Source organism: Pongo abelii, chromosome 1, assembly GCF_028885655.2.
Source record: "Pongo abelii isolate AG06213 chromosome 1, NHGRI_mPonAbe1-v2.0_pri, whole genome shotgun sequence".
NCBI lineage: Eukaryota > Metazoa > Chordata > Mammalia > Primates > Hominidae > Pongo > Pongo abelii.
This window is the reverse complement of record NC_071985.2, coordinates 155,153,987-155,173,970: the sequence shown is the minus strand read 5'-3', so window position 1 is coordinate 155,173,970 and position 19,984 is coordinate 155,153,987. Positions and strand designations below refer to the sequence as shown.

General features: G+C 39.4%; 1 protein-coding gene across 4 annotated transcripts in view; it reads left to right on the top strand.

Moving 5' to 3' along the window:
• MIGA1 (mitoguardin 1) overlaps positions 1-19,984 on the top strand; it is a 92,257-nt gene that overhangs the window by 25,664 nt on the left and 46,609 nt on the right. For all 4 annotated transcript variants that reach the window (XM_024237491.3, XM_024237483.3, XM_024237498.3 and 1 more), the window contains exons 5-7: positions 1,688-1,814; positions 6,171-6,304; positions 7,547-7,670. In XM_024237491.3, coding sequence (XP_024093259.1) covers positions 1,688-1,814; positions 6,171-6,304; positions 7,547-7,670 — 385 coding nt within the window. The remainder of the gene's footprint in view (positions 1-1,687; positions 1,815-6,170; positions 6,305-7,546; positions 7,671-19,984) is intronic.

The window sequence follows — 19,984 nt, the reverse complement described above, 5'->3', positions numbered from 1 at the left end:
GTGAGCCACCACACCTGGCCCCTTGCTTCCATATATTCCATATTTCACTGGAATATATAGCTGCCCTATTCTGTAATGCCTAAAAATGTACTAAATTTTTAAAGGCTCTTCTAGGATAGGAATAGCTAGATCAAAGGCCTACAGACTTTCAGTTTCTCTGTGAAACCAAGCAGCATAATGAAGAATATGCCTATCCTTTTTTTTTTTTTTTTTGTCTTTTTGGCAGTGTATTGATGGAATATACCTATTCTTTTTTCTTTTCTTTTTTTTTTTTTTTTGAGATGGAGTCTCACTCTATTGCCCAGGCTGGAGGGCAGTGGCGTGATCTTGGCTCACTGCAACCTCCACCTCCCGGGTTCAAGTGATTCTCCTGCCTCAGCCTCCCGAGTAGCTGGGATTACAGGCATGCACCACCACACTCGGCTAATTTTTGTATTTTTACATGGTTTCACCATGTTGGCTTGGCTGGTCTCGAACTCCTGACCTCAAGTGATCTGCCCGATTCAGCTTCCAAAGTGCTGGGATTACAGGCGTGAGCCACTGCGCCTGGCCAGAATGTGCCTGTTCTATAATGTGAACTTCCTCAGTGTCTGAGTTCTGAATTTCCTCAATTGAAAGTTGAAGCCCTTGTTGACTAGAAGTAGAGGTGAATTTCATGATAATAGTGTAACAAGTCTTCAGAATCACTGTACTGTACTTGCCTAACTGAACTAGTCATTCCTCTTTTGTTAAATCTTACAATTTAACAAAAATATAAATTTAACATAGTTGCCAGTATTTTTATACTGATTACAGTAGACCATTCAAATACCACCCTAATTAATTAGGTGAATATTTTACTCTTCATTTCAGAAGCAGCATAATCTGTAGGCTGTATGTTGTAACTTGTTGCTCCTAGGCTACAAACCTGTACCACATGCTACTGAACTGAATAATGTAGGCAATTGAAACACAGTGGTATTTGTGTATCTAAACATATCTGAACATAGAAAAAGTACAGTAAAAATACAATTTTGTAATCTTACGGTAGGGTTGACTGTTGTATATGCGGTCCGTCATTGACCCAGATGTTATGTCGAAAGTGTCTGTAGTTAGTTTGAGATGCCAGCAGAAGAGCCAAATGGAGTCACCTAAAAGGCAAATGAAAATGTGGACTTAGATTTCTCAAAACTGAACTGGAATTAGGACAGAACTGGAGTTAGGAATTTGAGAATCATCTGCATAGAGGTGATTTGAAATGATTTGCTCAGTGGACCTTGCTAGGAGAGGGCATTTACAAAGATGATAGTGGCTTTTTTATTTTAGGTATCATTTAGCAGAGAGTCAGCATTGTAAAACATTCTAAAAGAAAAATAAGCTAGCTTAAATCACAGTAGGTATAGATAAAATTTATAAGTGAATGCTTAAAAGAATAAATGATATAAACATAACTGCCTGATTTCTGATGGAAATAAGTGATTTACATTCAAAATATTACTCTACTTGTGTATTTTTGAGCAAACAGGCTTAGAATAGAGTCGTGATTTCTAAGTTTGGTTGAATATCATCAGAATTATTTCTTCATGTGGAAATTACATGGATTGTCTTACCACTGATAAGATTTATAAAAATAATTTGTAAATATGAAAGATCACAATATACTATCATGAGAGAGATTTGAAGTAACTTCTGTCCATCTTAATTTTAGGTCCAGAGTGTCAATTCTTGTCATAGCTGCGCTTGTGGCAATTCTAATTCCTGGGACAAAGTAGATGAAGATGATATTAAACTTGTTAATATTCCTGTGACTACTCCAGAGAACTTATACTTAATGGGTAGGAATGAGATGATAACATTTTAAGATATTGTGCTCACATTTAATTTGTTTTGTTCTTGTTTTTTATTTATTGAGACAGACAGGGTCTCGCTGTGTCACAGGCTGGAGTACAGTGGTGCGATTACTGCTCATTGCAGCCTCAACTTCCCGGGCTCAAGTGATCCTCCCACCTCAGCCTCCTGAGTAGCTGGGACCACAGGCACATACCACCATGCCCAGCTAATTTTTTAAAAAAAATTTTGTAGAGATGGGGTTTTGTCATGTTGCCAGGTTGGTCTTGAACTCCTGAGCTCAAGCAGTCTGCCCGCCTCAGCCTCCCAAAGTACTGGGATTACATGCATGAGCCACCGCGGTCGGTGGTAAGTTGAAATTAAAAAACTGAATTGTTCTAAGAGAAGCAACTATAATTTTAAATGTTCTTATATCCGTTGTATCTAGTCTTCATAACATCATACATTGTATTAGTTTAAACTAATACAACAAAATTAAAACAGCAGAAAGAGTTTTTGGAGGCTAGAATTTCATTATCACTGGGCTGAAATCAATATGTCAGTAGAGCCATGCTCTCTCTGGAGGCTTAGGGGAGAATCTTTTCCTGGCCTCTTCCAGCTTTTGGTGGCTTCCAACATTGTTTGGCTTGTGGCCACATCATTCCAGTCTCTACCTTTGTCTTCGTGTCACATTCTCCTCTGTGTATCAAATCTCCCTCTCTCTCTCTTTTTTTTTTTTTTTTTTTTTGAGACAGAGTCTCACTCTCGCCCAGGCTAGAGTGCAGTGGTGCAACATTGGCTCGCTGCAACCTCCACCTCCCGAGTTCAAGTGATTCTCATGCCTCAGCCTCCCAAGTAGTTGGGCTTACAGGTGTGCATCACCACCCCTGGCTAATTTTTTGTATTTTTAGTAGAGATGGGGTTTTACCGTGTTAGTCAGGCTGGTCTTGAACTCCTGAGCTCAGTTGATTTACCCACCTCGGCCTCCTGAAGTGCTGGGATTACAGGCGTGAGCCACCTCACCCAGCCACCTTTCTCTTACAAGGACACTTTTGATTAGATTTAGGGCCCACCAGATAAAGTAGGATAATCTCCCTGTGTTGGGTAGGATTCTTGATTACATCTACAAAGATGTAAGATGTTACCTTTATTTATAAGGTAACATTTACATGTTCTAGGAATTGGGACCTGATATCTTTGGGTGACCATTATTCAGCCTACTACACTATCTTAACCTAATCTGTTGACTGTTATGTAATGAATCTATCAGAATTCACTTTACTAAATATGTTTTATCTAGCTATCATTTGTATTATATCCAGAAAAAAATTTTAAATAGAAAGAGGCTTTCTGTGTTTCACATCTCAGTATTTCTTGACTTGACCATGAACATGTCTGTGGAGCCTCACTGGAGCCCTGAAGAAGAACCAAATGAACCTGTTGTTGAATCAGAAGATTCAAATGCTTTTCCCTGTTCTCTATTCTGTTTCAGGCTATCTTCCTTTTAGTGGAAATACATAATAAAAAACAAAACCAGTAAACTTGATGTGGCCCTGGCCAGTGAGCAGTAAAGGGTTGATGGCTCTGTGTAGAAGGACTGAGTGCCTCAGAATGCATTCCTACTCTCTAGAATAGTTAGACTATCTCATCTCCAGTGCCATCACAGTGGGTACTCCTATGGGGAAAGAAGGTCTCCAGAGAGTTAAATTCACTGTATTTCTAGATTACTCTGTGTCTAGGAAACTTAACATTCACAGCTTCTGTTAATATTACAAGTTTATGGCTGGATATGGTGGCATGTACCTGTAGTCTTACCTACTTGGGAGGCTGAGGCAGGAGGATCACTTGAACCTAGGAGTTCAAGGTTACAGTGAGCTAATTGTGCCACTGCACTACAGCCTGGGTGACAGAGGCTGTTTTCTTAAAACAACAACAAGAACAACAACAAAAACCTCAGAATATTAAAAATTCAAATTGAAGAAATACAGAGTAAAACTAGAGACACCACAGGGGGTCTTTGTGTTACAGGATTAAGATTGCAAGGAGCCCTGTGGACCACCTGGTATCATCACCCATCTGTTTCAATTCTCTTCATAAAATTGAAGACATTAAAAAAAGATTGGTGACATATGTTTGACTTGCTGTTACAAAACTGATATTTGGTAGTCTGGACTATATTCTATAGTGAGGTAGACATAGTACTTCTAGAGGAGACAGGTTTTATCTTTGTGTTATACAACTCTGCTGTAAAATAATTCTTCCTGAAGCCAAGTGTGGTGGCACATGCTTATAGTCCCAGCTACTTGAGAGGCTGAAGTGGGAGGATCCCTTGAGCCCAGAAGTACAAGACCAACCTGGGGAACATTGTAAGACCCCATCTCTGAAAAAAGAGACCAAAAAAACCTAAAAAAAATAAATAAAATAATTATTCCTGTGTTCATATGTTCAGCCAAAATAATAAGTGTATAGAAGGGATAGTGTGAGAAAAGGATGAAGAAATTAGAGTTGCATAACTTGGAGAAAGGAGAATAGACAGTGATATAATTGGTTTTTATGTGCATAAATGTTTAATGAGGAAGATTCAAAAGCTGTTTTTTGCTACAGAAAATCAAACAAGAAGGAAAGGCCTACATTTCATTTTAAGAAATTTTAGGCCAGGTGCGGTGGCTCACACCTGTAATCCCATAACTTAGGGTGGCTGTGGTGGGAGGATTGCTTGAGCCCAGGAGTTTGAGACCAGCCTAGGTAACATAGTGAAACCTCATCTCTACAAATAAATAAATACATACATTTAAAAAAATAAAAGAGGCTGCGTGTGGTGGCTCACGCCTGTAATCCCAGCACTTTGGAAGGCTGAGGCTGATGGATCACCTGAGGTCAGGAGTTCGAGACCAGTGTGGCCAGCATGGTGAAACCCCATCTCTACTGAAAATACAAAAATTAGCTGGGCGTGGTGGTACATGTCTGTAATCCCAGTTACTTGGGAGGCTGAGGTAGGAGGTTGCAGTGAGCCGAGATGACGCCACTGCTCTCCAGCCTGGGCAACAGAGTGAGACTCTGTCTCAATAAATAAATAAATAAATAAATAAATGAATGAATGAATGACAAATAAATACGAAATTTTATTCATTTAGGATTGTAGTTTCTATAGGTAATTGAAGAAATGACTTGAGAGGAGAGGTATTTTTTAGCTACCATATCTTAAAAACATCGAGAGAATGACTTGCCCAGATTCTTAAACAGCTTTTAAAGATCTTTTTCTTTAATATTTAACATCTTAAAAATACTTTAAAAGTTGAAGTTTTAAACTATTTTTGTTTTGTTTGAAGTGCATAATTATTTTTGTAAGCCTTGTTTTTTACTTTGGAGAAAAGGAATCACATATTCATTTTTTTTTCACACAAAGCTTTCTCTCAGCAAGGAAATGAAATTCCTGCTTGGACTATAACTAACTTTTGATGGGTTCATTCAGTATCTTGCAGATTTTTAACTCTGGCCCACCAATTTATCCAAATCCGCCTGTTGGGATCATAGTAGTTCAGGACACCCTTTAAGGGACAAAAGGTGGAAAAGGCTTTTATTTTAGACTTCTATATTATTGTCTTTTCTTCAGCTTTACTTTCTTTTTTTTGAGACAGACTCTTGCTCTGTCACCTAGACTGGAGTGCAGTGGCGCAATCTCGGCTCACTGCAACCTCTGCCTCCCAGGTTCAAGCCGATTCTCCTGCGTCAGCCTCCTGAGTAGCCATGATTACAGGCACGTATCACCACACCTGGCTGATTTTTGTATTTTTGGTAGAGATGGGGTTTTCCCATGTTGGCCAGGCTGGTCTCGAACTCCTGACCTCAGGTGATCCACCCACCTTGGGCTCCCAAAGTGCTGGGATTACAGTCATGAGCCACCGCGCCGGGCCATCTTCAGCTTTACTTTCTTCTTCTGAGAACTTATAAACCCAGTAGCTTTTTGTAAACTGGTTTCTTCTATCTTCCCATTAGTTTTCCTTTTAATTTACAGGGATATTTTGAAACATAGTTGTGTGACTATAAAAAATAGCTATTACTGTGGAACTTTTGATGAATTCACTATATTCTTTTAGAAAAATTCTGAGCACCATATACATTTGTGTTATATTTTTAAAGAAATGAAAACATTGGCCATTTTGTCTCTGATTTTTGGTTAACTGGAACCATAGGCTGAGAATGTATTGGGAAACTAAGATTCTGCCATGAAATGATGTATGATTCTTTAGTGTCAAAATTAGACTGTGACATCAGTGATAACGTATGAAAACATTTCAGGCCCCAATAATTTTATTTTGGCATTGGTTTTGCTCAGTTAAAATTGTTCTGTTCTTAATTTTTAGGTATGGAATTGTTTGAAGAAGCATTGCGTCGATGGGAACAAGCTCTGACCTTTCGCAATAGACAGGCTGAAGATGAAGCCTGTGGTTCCATTAAACTGGGTGCAGGAGATGCCATTGCTGAAGAAAATGTAGATGTAAGGGTGATTGATTTGAGTGGTCTTTGTAATATTAGAAGAATCAAACTTTTTTTTTGTTTTTTTGGTAGAGGTAGGGTTTCACTGTTGTTACCCAGGCTGAGTCTTGAACTCCTGGGCTCAAGCGATCTTCCCGCCTTGTCCTCTGAGTAGTTAGGACTATAGGGATGCACCACCATGCCAGGCTAATTTTAAATTTTTTGTAAAGATGGGTGTCTCACTATGTTGCCCAGACTGGTCTCGAACTCCTGGTCTCAGGCAACACTTTCACTTTGGCCTCCCAGAGTGCTGGGGATTATAGGCATGAGCCAAGGTGCTGGCCCAAAGTATTTTTTAATGTTGATTCAGTGTATTTGCTTTATGTGCATTTAATAGAACTGTTTTTTTCTTCTTCCTTGGGACTATGTGGGGTATTTCTTATTGGTCTTTTTCTATCCAGGTAGTTGTTAAATGCGAGATTTACCATTCATCAAGTTTACTGACTTTCCCAGGATATGCAAAATAAACAGATTGATTTCTAAAGGATTTTTTTTTTTAAAGAAATGGGGACTTGCTATGTTGCCCAGGTTGGAGTACAGTGGTTGTTCATAGGAACAATCATAGTACACTATACCCTAGAACTCCTGGGCTCAATCAGTTCTTCTGCCTCAGTCTCCCAAGCAGCTGGGACTGCAGGTACATTCTACCTTGTCTGGCTTGGAATTTGTTAAAGTTTGATTTGTGCTTTGGGATTAATTAAGTGCCATTATGTTCATAAAAATCACATAAAGATGTAGAGCTAGACTAGTCCTTATTGATTATTTAGTTAAGCTAGTGGTTCTCAAACTTGAGAATGCGTAAGAATCACCTAGAGGACTTGTTAAAACACAGATTTGGAGGCCCTACCCCATGGGTTTCTCATTGACTAGGACTGGGGTGGATCCTAAGAATTTGCATTTCTACCAAGTTCTTGGGTGATAATGAAGCTGCTGGCTCAGGGACCTTACTTTGAGAACTCTCAATTTAGTCTAACTCCTTAATTTTATAGGTAAAGAAACTGAATCACTAAGAACTAAGGTAATTTTGCCAAAGACACAGCTAGAACCCAGGCCTCTTGACTTCTGCTGTTGTACTCTTTCCACCATCTCTCAGTAGTTTTTTATATTACTCACTTTCTTTGCCTTTTATTTAAAAGTGGGAAAAATATTTAGAATTTTAACATTAGAATTTAATTTGTTCTGTGTACTTTTTCTCTCCTCGTAGGATATTATTAGTACTGAATTTATCCATAAACTCGAAGCTCTGCTGCAAAGAGCCTATCGTCTCCAAGAGGAGTTTGAAGCTACCCTTGGGGCATCTGATCCTAATTCCCTTGCTGATGATATTGGTAAGATGGATATTTCATATGGCTTTTATGAAATGTTTACTTTTCTTTTATATCCTTGGAATCATCTGCATAATTGTCTGTCTTACGTAATAATAGGTTACTTAAAAAAAAAAACTAGCCAAGAGAAAACATTTTTATCATATTTCTTTTTTCTTTCAGTTTTAATTTTCAAATGAACTAATGCCCTTAAGATACAAATTCAAGTACTTATCATAGGCAGAACTGTGACATTATTTTAAAATATATTGTGGGTGAAAAAAAATCTAGTTAAGAGTGTTGGAAGGAGAAAAGAATAAACAAAAATATACAAATGGGACAGACTCAGCACTTCAGAAATATACATATAATATTACTTAAAATACTTTAAAGAATTATATGTGTTGGGGCCCACTTTAATCGCAGGATAGCTGTTGATGTAAATAGTCAATACATACATCATTATGGGTCATTACCTTTGTTTCCTACTTTAAAGAGAAAAGAGTTTTAAAGATACTTTTTAAAAAGTTTTTCATTTTTTATTTTTTTGAGACAGGATATCTGTTGCCCAGGTGGGAGTGCAGTGACACGATCACAGCTCACTGCAGCCTTGAGCTACTGGGCTCAAGTGATCCACCTGCCTCAGCCTCCCAAGTAGCTGGGACTATAGGCACATGCCACCATGCCTTGCTAATTAAAAAGATTTTTTTGTGGAGACAAGGTGAAGTTCTTTTTTTTTCTTTTTTTCTTTTTGAGGCAGTCTCACTCACTCTGTCACCCAGGCTGGGGTGCAGTGGCATGATCCTGGCTCAACTCAACCTCCGCCTCCCAAGTTCATGCAATTCTCTTGCCTCAGCTTCCTGAGTAGCTGGGATTACAGGCATGTGCCACCATACCCAGCTAATTGTTGTATTTTTAATAGAGGCGGGGTTTCACCATGTTGGCCAGGCTGATCTCCACCTCTTGACCTCAAGTGATCCTCCCACCTCAGCCTCCCAAAGTGCTGGGATTACAGGCATGGACCACCGTGCCTGGCCAAGGTGAGGTTCTTGAATGAAGTCTTGGAAGAAAGGAATGATTAAAGTTGCTTCTTCAACTTCTATAAATGCCCCCAAAGAAAGACAGAAGACAAAATTACATGGTTTTTTTGTTCAAAAATAATTTAAGTCTTTTTTAGTATGAAGAGGATTATTATTTTTCAATTAAAATAAAAGCTAAGGAGTTTTAACTTTTTCCACATTAGTACTGAAAGCAGCTGAACTTTGAGATATTTATATCTATGCATTTTGAGTTTAGGTAAAAGATTTTGTTTGTATTAGAATTATGAATTACTGTGTATATGTCATAAGGTTATATGAAATCTCTTTGGTCTCTGCTTTGTCGTACTATTATTGTCACCAAACATTATTTATTAGACTTGAGTGTTTTTTAATAGCTTCTCTGCTATTAGCATAGGCATAATGTTTTGACATAGCTAGGAGATTACAGTCTAGAAAAAAAGTAGGCAGTATTTGTATCAATAAATATAATTTGTCAAAGCTTTATATTAATTTTTTCTACAGTTTCTTTTGTAACTTTAATTAGAACGTCATTTATGATAGTAAGTAGGAGAAAGAACAGAGAAAAGAAATTTTTTAAAACCTCAAACGTAGAATGAGAATGGAACAACTAGAAAAGTTAGAAAAATGGTGAAGTGTCACGGAATGCCACAGAGAAAAGTAAGTAGGAAAAAATTATAAGGAGGAAAGAGGAAGAGGATGCTGGGACTTTTAATGTCTTACTCTAGGAATGGAAGCTTTGTCTACACTGTCTAATCTTTGGCAGTTTCTTTTAGCCTCATTATAAGGATCTTGTGGATGTGTAGTTCTTGTTCTTTTAGTCTTGTAATATGCATCGCAGATTTGGTTCTGTTTGGCATGCCTGGGCACATTTTTTCTATATCCGTCTGTAGAGGTTGGCTGGGTCCGTCTTTTATTTCTTCAGATTAAAAGGATTCCTTGGGTACAGTCTCAGAGGTCTGCTTTAGATTCTTGTTGCTTTTAGACAAGAAGACCTCTGGGCATGTGGCTTAGTTTTTGGGGTCTTCGAGTTGTTTCTGAGGCAACTATTGTTAATCTGGAGCTCTAAATGGATAGGGTGGGACCCACAATCAGTCCATGCATTTAGTTAGCTTAGGTTTGGAGTAAGTTCCTGACCCCACTCATGTTTTAACCTGTGCTGTCACTGCCTACTAGACTGATGTGCTTTTCCCTGTAGGCTTCCAGTTCGTTGGCCTCCTGTTGCCCTGGAGATTCCATTTAACGTGAAGCTGTTATATTTTGTTCATTTTGGGGAATTGTTTGGATATTGCAAGTTTGCATTTTTGAACTTCTGGATCAAAAGAGCTGAATTTATGGCTAAGACTCTGGAAGCAGCTCTGTTACAACTGTTACTTAACATTGATCAAAATTGCCTAGAAGTCAGTTAACTCTCCTCATTCTTTAAATCCAAAATCATTGTGTATATTTAACTTACTGAGAGGAAACTTAAAGTTAATAGTCATAAATTAAGATAGTGTAACAAATGCCTTCAGAGGCTCGGGGCGAATTTAAGCCAAGTATTGCTGATGTCAGTGAATACTTCATTGTTTTGGAATCTGCTTTGTCTAATTTGATGAACTTCATTTCTTTTCCCTTAAGAATCTGGTAGAATTTCAAGATTGGAAGATTTTTTTTTTTTTTTTTTTTTTTTTTTTTTGCAACAGTCTTTCTCTGTCACACAGGCTGGAGTGCAGTGGTGTGATCTCAGCTCACTACAACCTCTGCCTCCTGGACTCAAGCCATCCTCTCACCCCTCCCTCCTGAGTAGCTAGGACTACAGGTGTGTGCCACCATGCCCTGCTAATTTTTTTTTTTTTTTTTTTTTTGAGACAGAGTTTTGCTCTTGTTGCCCATGCTGGAGAGCAATGGCATGATCTTGGCTCACCGCAACCTCCGCCTCCCGGGTTCAAGCGATTCTCCTGCCTCAGCCTCCTGAGTAGCTGGGATTATAGGCATGCACCACCATGCCTGGCTAATTTTGTATTTTTAGTAGAAATGGGGATTCTCCATGTTGGTCAGGCTGGTCTTGAACTCCTGACCTCAGGCAATCTACCTGCCTCGGCCTCCCAAAGTGCTGGGATTACAGGTGTGAGCCACCGTGTCCTGCTGAGATAATTTTCATTCAGAATATAACAGTACCTGACCCAGAGAAGACACAAGGATGTACGTTAAGTGCTTAACGAAGGGCCCACCTAGTACATGGTAACAAAACGGTAGTGGCTACTAGTTATTAGTAGCTACCATTAACTAGCTTCCCCTAGCTATTACACACAGGGGGAAAGATGAAATTAGATGATGGCTAAGAAGTCTTTCCTGGCTCGACATGGTGGCTCATGACTGCAAACCCAGCATTTCGGGAGACCGATGTGGGAGGATTGCTTGAGCCCAAGAGTTCAAGACCAGCCTGTATAGTTCAAGACCAGCCTTGTATAGCGAGACCTCATCTCTAGAGGAAACTTTTTTAAAAATTAGCAGGGCGTTGGCTGGGCGTGGTGGCTCACGCCTATAATTCCAGCCCTTTGGGAGGCCGAGGCGGGTGAATCACCTGAGCTCGGGAGTTCGAGACCAGCCTGGCCAACATGGTGAAACCCTGTCTCTTGTAAAAATACAAAAATTAGCTGGGCATGGTGGTGGGTGCCTGTAATCCCAGCTACTCGGGAGGCTGAGGGAAGAGAATCGCTTGAACCCAGGAGACGGAGGTTGCGGTGAGCCGAGATGGTGTCACTGCACTCCAGTCTGGGCGATAAGAGCAAAACTCTGTCTCAAAAAAAAAAAAAAAGAAAAAGAAAATTATCTCAATCCCTACAACAACTTTTATGATATAAATATACCTATCATCCCTATTTTTCAGATGAGGAAAGTGAGATACAGAGGCATTAATAACTTCCCCAGGGTTGCACAGCTATTAAGTGGAGGAACCCGGATTTGGACCCAGTCAAGCTAGCTTTGGAGTCCTTCCTTTCCTTTTCTCTTCCCTTTTCCCTTTTTCCTTTTCCTTTTCACTCTTGTCACCCAGGCTGGAGTGCAATGGCGTGATCTTGGCTCACTGCAGCCTCCACCTTCTGGGTTCAAGCAGTTCTCCTGCCTCAGCCTCCTGAGTAGCTGGTATTACAGGCACATGCCACGATGCCCAGCTAGTTTTTGTATTTTTGGTAGAGATGGAGTTTCACCATGTTGGCCAGGCTGGTCATGAACTCCTGACCTCAGGTGATCCACCCACCTTGGCCTCCCAAAATGCTGGGATTACAGGCATGAACTACTGCGCCTGGCCCATTCTTTATTTTTTTGAGAGAGAGGGTCTGGCTGTGTTGCCCAGGCTGGAGTGCAGTGGCTTGATCTTGACTCACTACAACCTCCGCCTCCTGGGCTCAAGCGATCCTCTCACCTTAGCCTCCCAAGTAGCCAGGACTACAGGCACTTGCCACCATACCTGGCTGATTTTGATTTTGGGTACAGGTGAGGTTTTGCCGTGTTGCCCAGGCTGGTCTCAAACTTCTTGGCTCAAATGATCCACCCAACTCGGCCTTCCATACTGCTTGGATTACAGGTATGAGCCACTGTGCCCAGTCGCAGAGTCCATTCTCTTAATCACCATGCTGTATTGACTTACCACTTATAGGACAGACGTCTTCTTTGAATGGGAGGATTAACTGTGAACTTTTTGTGGACAGAGTATGCCTATACCCAAAATTCCCTGTAGGAAAGGTCGGCTTAGAGCAGGCAGCCTGGAAATTCCACAGCTGACAGAGTAAGGAGACTTTTATTTCTGGTGGTGGTATGCTTTTGTGTAGATCTTTTTTTTTTTTTTTTTTTTTTTAAATTTTTCTTCCTCTATACTCATGTGGGGATCTGTAGTTAACTCATGTGTCTTTCTTCCTTTCTCAGGCTTTCTAGGCAGATTTCACACATTTTGTAGAAAGAAATTGTCAAGGTTTAATCCAAGAACAAAAGAGGCAAGCTATGTGAGATAGAGGGCCTAACTGTGACCCTGAACTTAGTGTAGTGCTAATGAGTTACTCTGACGATTTATCCTCCATCTGTATGATAACTAAAAGTACGGACTGTGGATGCAGACTAACTGGGTTCAACCCCTGACATTTCCATTTATCTGTGTGATTATAAAGCCTGTCTAAGCCTTGGCTTCCTCTTCTGAAAAATTAACATATAGAGTACCAATTTTATAAACTGACTTTGAGGATTAAATGAAAGTTCTAGGAAGAGGATAACAATGTTTATTGGCTCGGAATTTGGAACTTCTCTAGGACACTCAGGAAGACCATCATTTTACCTCTAGAATCTTAGGCTGTCGTTTTTGTTGTTGTTGTTGTTCTTGTTCTACCTTTATGATCCTGTATTTGCCAATTTCAAGACGTTCTTTAAAATTTCTGGTCCACTGATATCTTATTCATGTTTTCCAGTGATGCTATACTTTACTCAATTAAAAAAAATTTCTTCTGTCCTTTTCAATGGGCCTTTGGGAGGAAGGAGAAGTACCTTCTTGAACTAGAAGGTAATTTGCCTACCATGAACTATAAATTCTGGACATTAGGCCAGGCATGGTGGCTCATGCCTGTAATCCCAGCACTTTGGGAGGCTGAGGCGGGTGGCTCACGTGAGGTCAGGAGTTTGAGACCAGCCTGGCCAACCTGGTGAAACCTCGTCTCTACTAAAAATACAAAAATTAGCTGGGTGTGGTGGCGGGTGCCTGTAATCCCAGCTACTTTGGAGGCTGAGGCAGGAGAATCACTTGAAGCTGGGAGGTGGAGGTTGCAGGGAGCCAAGATTGCACCATTGCACTCCAGACTGGGCGACAGAGTAAGACTCCATCTTAAAAAAATAAAAGATAATAAATTCTGGACATTATAATAATAGAGTCTAAGGTTTACATTGGTTTTTGTTGAACTTATGGTTAACTAAAATTTCTAAGTTCTTTGTTATTGTTAGTTTCTTAGCATTAAGCCACATCTTCCCTCATTTATTCCTGTGCAGTTGTTCTTTTGGACCAAGGGTGTAGGTACTGTATTTATTATTATTACTAAATTGTTTGTTCTGAGTCATCATTCTGAATTGTTAAATAGTTTTAGATTTTTTTTTTTTTTTTTTTGAGACGGAATTTCGCTCTTGTTGCGCAGGCTGGAGAACAATGGTACGATCTCATCTCAGCTCACCGCAATCTCTGCCTCCTGGGTTCAAGCGATTCTCCTCCCTCAGCCTCCTGAGTAGTTGGGATTACGAGCATGCGCCACCATGCCTGGCTAATTTTGTATGTTTAGTAGAGACGGGGTTTCTCCATGTTGGTCAGGTTGCTCTTGAGCTCCCACCTCAGGGGATCCGCCCGCCTCCGCCCCCCAAAGTGCTGGGATTACAGTTGTGAGCCACCGCACCCGGCCAAATAGTTTTAGATTTTGATTTGACATCTAACATATTAATTATTCTTCTCAACTTTGTATCATTCTCTAATTTGGTTAGTTTTGTATAGTTGGTAATCAGTGCTGTCATTGAAATCATTAATAAAAATTGCTAAAATGGATAGTGTCAGAGTCAGAGACCTGAGGCATAACACTGTCAAATTTCCTTAGGTCACAAATAATTATTAAGATACTTTGTAGTCTTCAGTTATTCAAGATGAATAAATTCTGGAGATCTAATGTATAGCATGGTGACAGTAGTTAATAATACTGTGTTGCATATTTGAAGTTTGCTAAAAGGCTAGATCTTAAATCTTACCTTACACACCACACACACAGATACACACACAGTCACTCTGTAGAGGTGGTAGATACATTAATTAGCTTGATTATGGTGGTCATTTCACATTGTATGCATATAACAAAACAATCATACACCTTAAATATATACAGTTTTGTATGTCAGTGATATCTCATAAAGCTGTTAAAAAAAACACTTTGTTCAACCAGCTGTGAATTCAACTTATTCTGTTTTTACATTTTTCATCTTGATTATAAAGAGACCATGGGGCTGGGCACAGTAACTCACACCTTGTAGCCCTAGTTCCTCAGGAGGCTGAGGCAGGAGCTTCACTTGCGCTCAGAAGTTCGAGGCTGTGGTGAGCTACGTTGGTACCTATGCACTCTAGCCTGGGTGGCAGAGTGAGGTCCTGTCTCTAGAGAAAAAAAGAGAGAGAGATCATGGGATGCTTTTTTGTATATCATAACAAAATGTTAACTGGGAATTTAGGAAAATATAGAATTTTTTTGAAAAAGAGGCTGATATTAATTAACATTATTTGGAAATATTGCTGAGGCTGAGTTTTTTGCAGCTAGGGATTTGCCATCAAATGTTCATAGCTGGTTTTATACTCACTTGCAAATCATTTTAGTATTGGAAGGCTCATGTGTCAGATTTTATTTACTTTAGAAGAGCCTTAGCAAAATTTATTTCACTAATTTGGAATTCAAAATTTAAATAAGGATTCTACTTATTATACATTTGTACTATTTATAGAAGAGTGGTTTGCCAACTTAACATTATGGATGAGATTATAGGGGGACTGTTTAAACCCTTTCAGCATGTTTTTTTTTTTTGTTTTTTTTTTTTTCTGAGACAGAGTCTTGATCTGTCGCCCAGGCTGGAGTACAGTGACGCAGTCTTGGCTTACTGCCACCTCCACCTCTTGGGTTCAAGCAATTCTCCTGCCTCAACCTCCCGGGTAGCTGGTATTACAGGCGCATGCCACCACGCCAGGCTAATTTTTGTATTTTTAGTAGAGACGGGGTTTCACCACGTTGACCAGGCTGGTCTCAAACTCCTGACCTCGTGATCCTCCCGCCTCGGCTTCCCAAAGTGCTGGAATTACAGGCGTGAGCCACCACGCCCGGCCCAGCATGATTCTTTCAGCATTTTTCTTTGTAGATAACAATGAATTTATTGAAAATAAATGATGTCTATTCTCCTTTTCTTTTTTTTTTTTTTAAATAGCAGATCCAAAAAACTTCTGAGTTATCAGTATTGTGAATTATTTGGGGTTACTTTTGGTAGATGAAGTTAATAACATAGATTTTGAAAAACATATAGTATGGTTCTAACACTGGATATGGTAACCATTGCACAGCTCTATACATTTAAAACTAAAACACATTGCACACTTAAAGGGGGAGAATTTTGTGGTATGTAAATTATACTTCAATAAAGGCGTTAAAAATACACTATGGATGGTGTTAAGCTAAGCTTAAGTAAGTAGATTTTCATGAATTTGAAATAGTGCAGAATAGCATTTCATGTTAAATTGAATGCAAATTCCAAATTTTCATTTTGGGTTTTTTGGTTTTTAGAGACAGGGTCTTGCTTTATCTCCTAGGCTTCAATGCATTGCCACGGTCATAGGTCACTGCAGGCTCAAACTCCTGGGCTCAAGCAATCCCCCTGCCTCAGCCTCCTGAGTAGCTAGGACTGCAGGTACATGCCACTGTGCTTGGCTAATTTTTGAATTCTTTTGTAGAGATGGGGTCTCACTTTGTTGTCTAGGCTGGGCAAAATTTTTAAAAAGTTCTTTAAAGAATCACTTAGTTTCAAAGCTGGTGGGCCTGTTGAATTCTAAACTCTGTTTCTCTGTTGCCACATAGGTCGTGACACCTCAGCTGGTAACCAGAAATATTAACTATCCTTTGTGAATAGCCTATAAACCGTACTGTTGTTTATATGCATGGGAACTTCTGCAAGTGATTTGGTTGTGTTGTTGTTTTTACTTTGGTTAAATTTTAAATCTACTTTCTGTTCTGTAACATTGCCATCCAAGAAGCCATTAAATATGATAAATACTGAAAAGAAGATCTGACATTTCTGTTAATTTAGCAGCAAGCATGCTGGAAATATTAGAATAATGCCGAGAAAATAAAAGAGCAATATTAAAGTAGGAGCACTTTTATTTTTAAAATGAAAAACTTCTGACAACCTGGCTCTAAAATTGCAAATATTCAAATGCATTCCTAAGCTGCGCTGTCATCTGTGTTAAAACAGGAAACAGGCTGGGTGTGGTAGCTCATGTCTGCCTGTAATCCCAGCACTTGGGAGGCTGAGGCAGGAGGGTTGCTTGAGACCAGGAGTTCAAGACCAGTCTGGACAACATAGCGAGATCCCCATCTCTATAAAAAAATTTAAGCCAGGTATGGTGGTGTGTGCATGTAGTTCTAGCTAGTCAGGAGGCTGAGGCAGGAGAATCCCTTGAGCCTAGGCATTCGAGGCTGCAGTGAGTTACGATTGGGCCATTGTACTTCAGCCTGAGAAAGAGTGAGACTCAGTCTCCAAAAATAATTAAAATAGGAAATATTAAATATTTTTGATATTTGGGAAGGAGGTAATACTGATACAAAATGGTTTACTAGTAATATTTTGTGTTTTAAAAGCGTAAACACAGATTTTATTATAATTATTGTGGTTTAAAAGTATGCCTGCAAAAAGAAATATAGCACAGTAGTTGTATTTCAAGGCATCTTTACAATGTTTCCTATGATAAGAAAATAGCTTTGCATTAGGCAGGGTTTGAATTATGTTTTAAGGAATGAATTCCTCCCATAAAATATAACCCACTGCACATTCTATAATTTATTGTTTGCCATGTTCCATGCTGCATTTCCTTAACCATCCTGAATTAATGAATCATTATTGCATGCATTTCTAAGTGCTAGTGCACCAAGAATTTAATACAGGCTTAAACAATAGTTATTTGTTCTATTCCTCTTTTTTTTTTTTTTTTTTTTGAGATAAGTCCTTGCTCTGATGCCCAGGCTGGAGTGCAGTGGCATGGTCTTGGCTCACTGCAACCTCCGCCTCCAGGGATCAAGTGATTCTCTTGCCTCAGCCTCCCAAGTAGCTGAGACTGCAGGTGCGCTGGGGAATACAGTCGTGCCCCACCACACCTGGCTAATTTCTGTATTTTTAGTTGAGGCGGGATTTCACCATGTTGGCAGGCTGGTCTCGAATTTCTGGCCTCAAGTGATCTGCCCGCCTTAGCCTCCCAAAGTGCTGGGATTACAGCATGAGCCACCATACCTGGCCCTGTTCTGTTTCTCTTATAGGAATATAGGAGTCGTGCAATCACAAACAAATGAAATGAAGATTTGAGTTAGTTCTCTAAAAATGAAAACGTTTTCCTAATTCACTTGTAAGAACATTTAGTGTTGAATGTGAGATGTTGAAATCACTAGAGGGCAGCACATTTTATCTACATGTTGGATGCCTGTGACTCAGGTGCCATTCTGTGTTGCTACTTGTAGCACTGGTAGTTAAATATAAGTCAACACTTGCTGGCAGGCTTTGTATGCACCTGCTACTGTAACTCAGAATGAGAAAGAACGTGGAAGTTATGCAGAGAAGACATGAAATAACATTAGTGTAAATTTCCGTTATTGTGCAAGTTCTTCTAGCTAAAAGCATCTGGAAGTGTTATGTTTGTTTATGTTTATTTGTAGCCTCCATTTTCAGAGATTGTTAAATTATAATTGATAAACTATTTTTTGTAACTTCTGAAGGCTTAACAAAAACCTCCAATATGATTTCAATTATACATAATATAACTTAGTAATTAAGAATATGGGCTTTGGAGTCAAACAAGCATGAGTTCAAATCCTGGCTCTACCCCTCTTGCTAGCCGAGACATTAAGCAAGCCTTGACTTTGCTTAGACTCAGCTTTTTCATCTGTAATGTGTAGGAGTATATTAGGATCAACTTCATAGAACTGTGAGGATTAAGTGAGATAACATAACATATTTAGCATAGGCACGTGGTAAACACTTATCTATTCATTATTATAATTATAGTCTAGCAATTTAAAGAGGCCTCTTCTAAGCTGGTTTAAAAGTTTCATAGTTATAGATAGGAGGATGTCACATGTTCATAAGTTGTTTTACAATGATATTGTTAGTCAATTCTGCAGACAACAACTTTGGGAGGCCAAGGTGGGAGGATTGCTTGAGGCCAAGAGTTTGAGACCAGCCTGGGCAATGTAGAGAGACCCTGTCTCTACAAAAAAATAAGTAGAATAATTAATTTTATAAAAGTAATTAGCTGGGTGTGGTGGCATGCGTGTATATGCCTGTGGTCTCAGCTACTTGGGAGGCTGAGGTAGGAGGATCCTTTGAGCCTGGGAGTTTGAAGCTGTAGTGAGCTAGGATGGCACCACTGCACTTCAGCCTTGGTAACAGAGTGAGACCCTGTCCCTTAAAAAATCTTCTAGAAGTTTTGTTTGTTTGTTTTGAGACAGAGTCTCGTTCTGTCACCTAGGCTGGAGTGCCGCGGCGCAATCTCAGCTCACTGCAACCTTCACCTCCTGGGTTCAAGTGATTCTGGTGCCTCAGCCTTCCTAGTAGCTGGGAGTACAGGCACCTGCCACCACGCCCAGCTAATTTTTTTGTATTTTTAGTAGAGACGGGGTTTCACCATGTTGGCCAGGCTGGTCTTGAACTCCTGATCTCAAGTGATCCTCCCATCTTGGCCTCCCAAAATCCTGAGATTACAGGCGTGACCCACTGCGCCCGGCCATGGAAGTTTTTTTAAATGTATTTTATTATTTTGTTTTTAATGTTTGGATAGGTAATTGCCTCAGCACCTCTCTTTGAATAATATATTCTTTTGTGACTGATTTGCAAAGCCCTCCCCCCCCCCTGCCCTTGTCATATGTCAGGTCTCTTTCTGTGTGTCTTTTCTGGGCTATTTTGTTCTGTTAATCTGTTTCCTGCATTGGTTTCACAGGGTCTTAATTACTGTAGCTTTATATAGCTCTGTAATAAATCTTGACACTTGGCAGGGTGAGTCCATTCACTGTGGGGCTTTTTGAGACTTGTCATGACTGTTCTTAGCCCTTTGCTTTTCCATGTGAAGTTTAGGTCAACTTGTCAAGTTTCATGAAAAACCCTCTTGGGATTTTGATTATTATATTGTATTTATAGGTCAGCTGTAGGCAAATTTACATTTTCATAATAGTAACCTTTATATCTGTGAACATGGTATGGTTCTTTACTTAGGTCTTCATTTATATCTTTCATAATGTTTTATAATCTTCTTCATAAATGTCTTAAATGTCTTTTTTCCTAAGTCCCTTACAGTTTCATTGTCATTATAAGTGGTTGTCTTTTTTAAATTTACATTTTCTAATTTGTCATTGCTGAGATCTTAAATGTAGGTTTTTGCATTTGAATATTAACAACTCTTGTGAACTCTTATTAGTTGTAATACCAGTAATTTGACATAGGTTCTTTTGGAGTTTTTATTTAGACCACATATTATCTGGGAATGATAACACG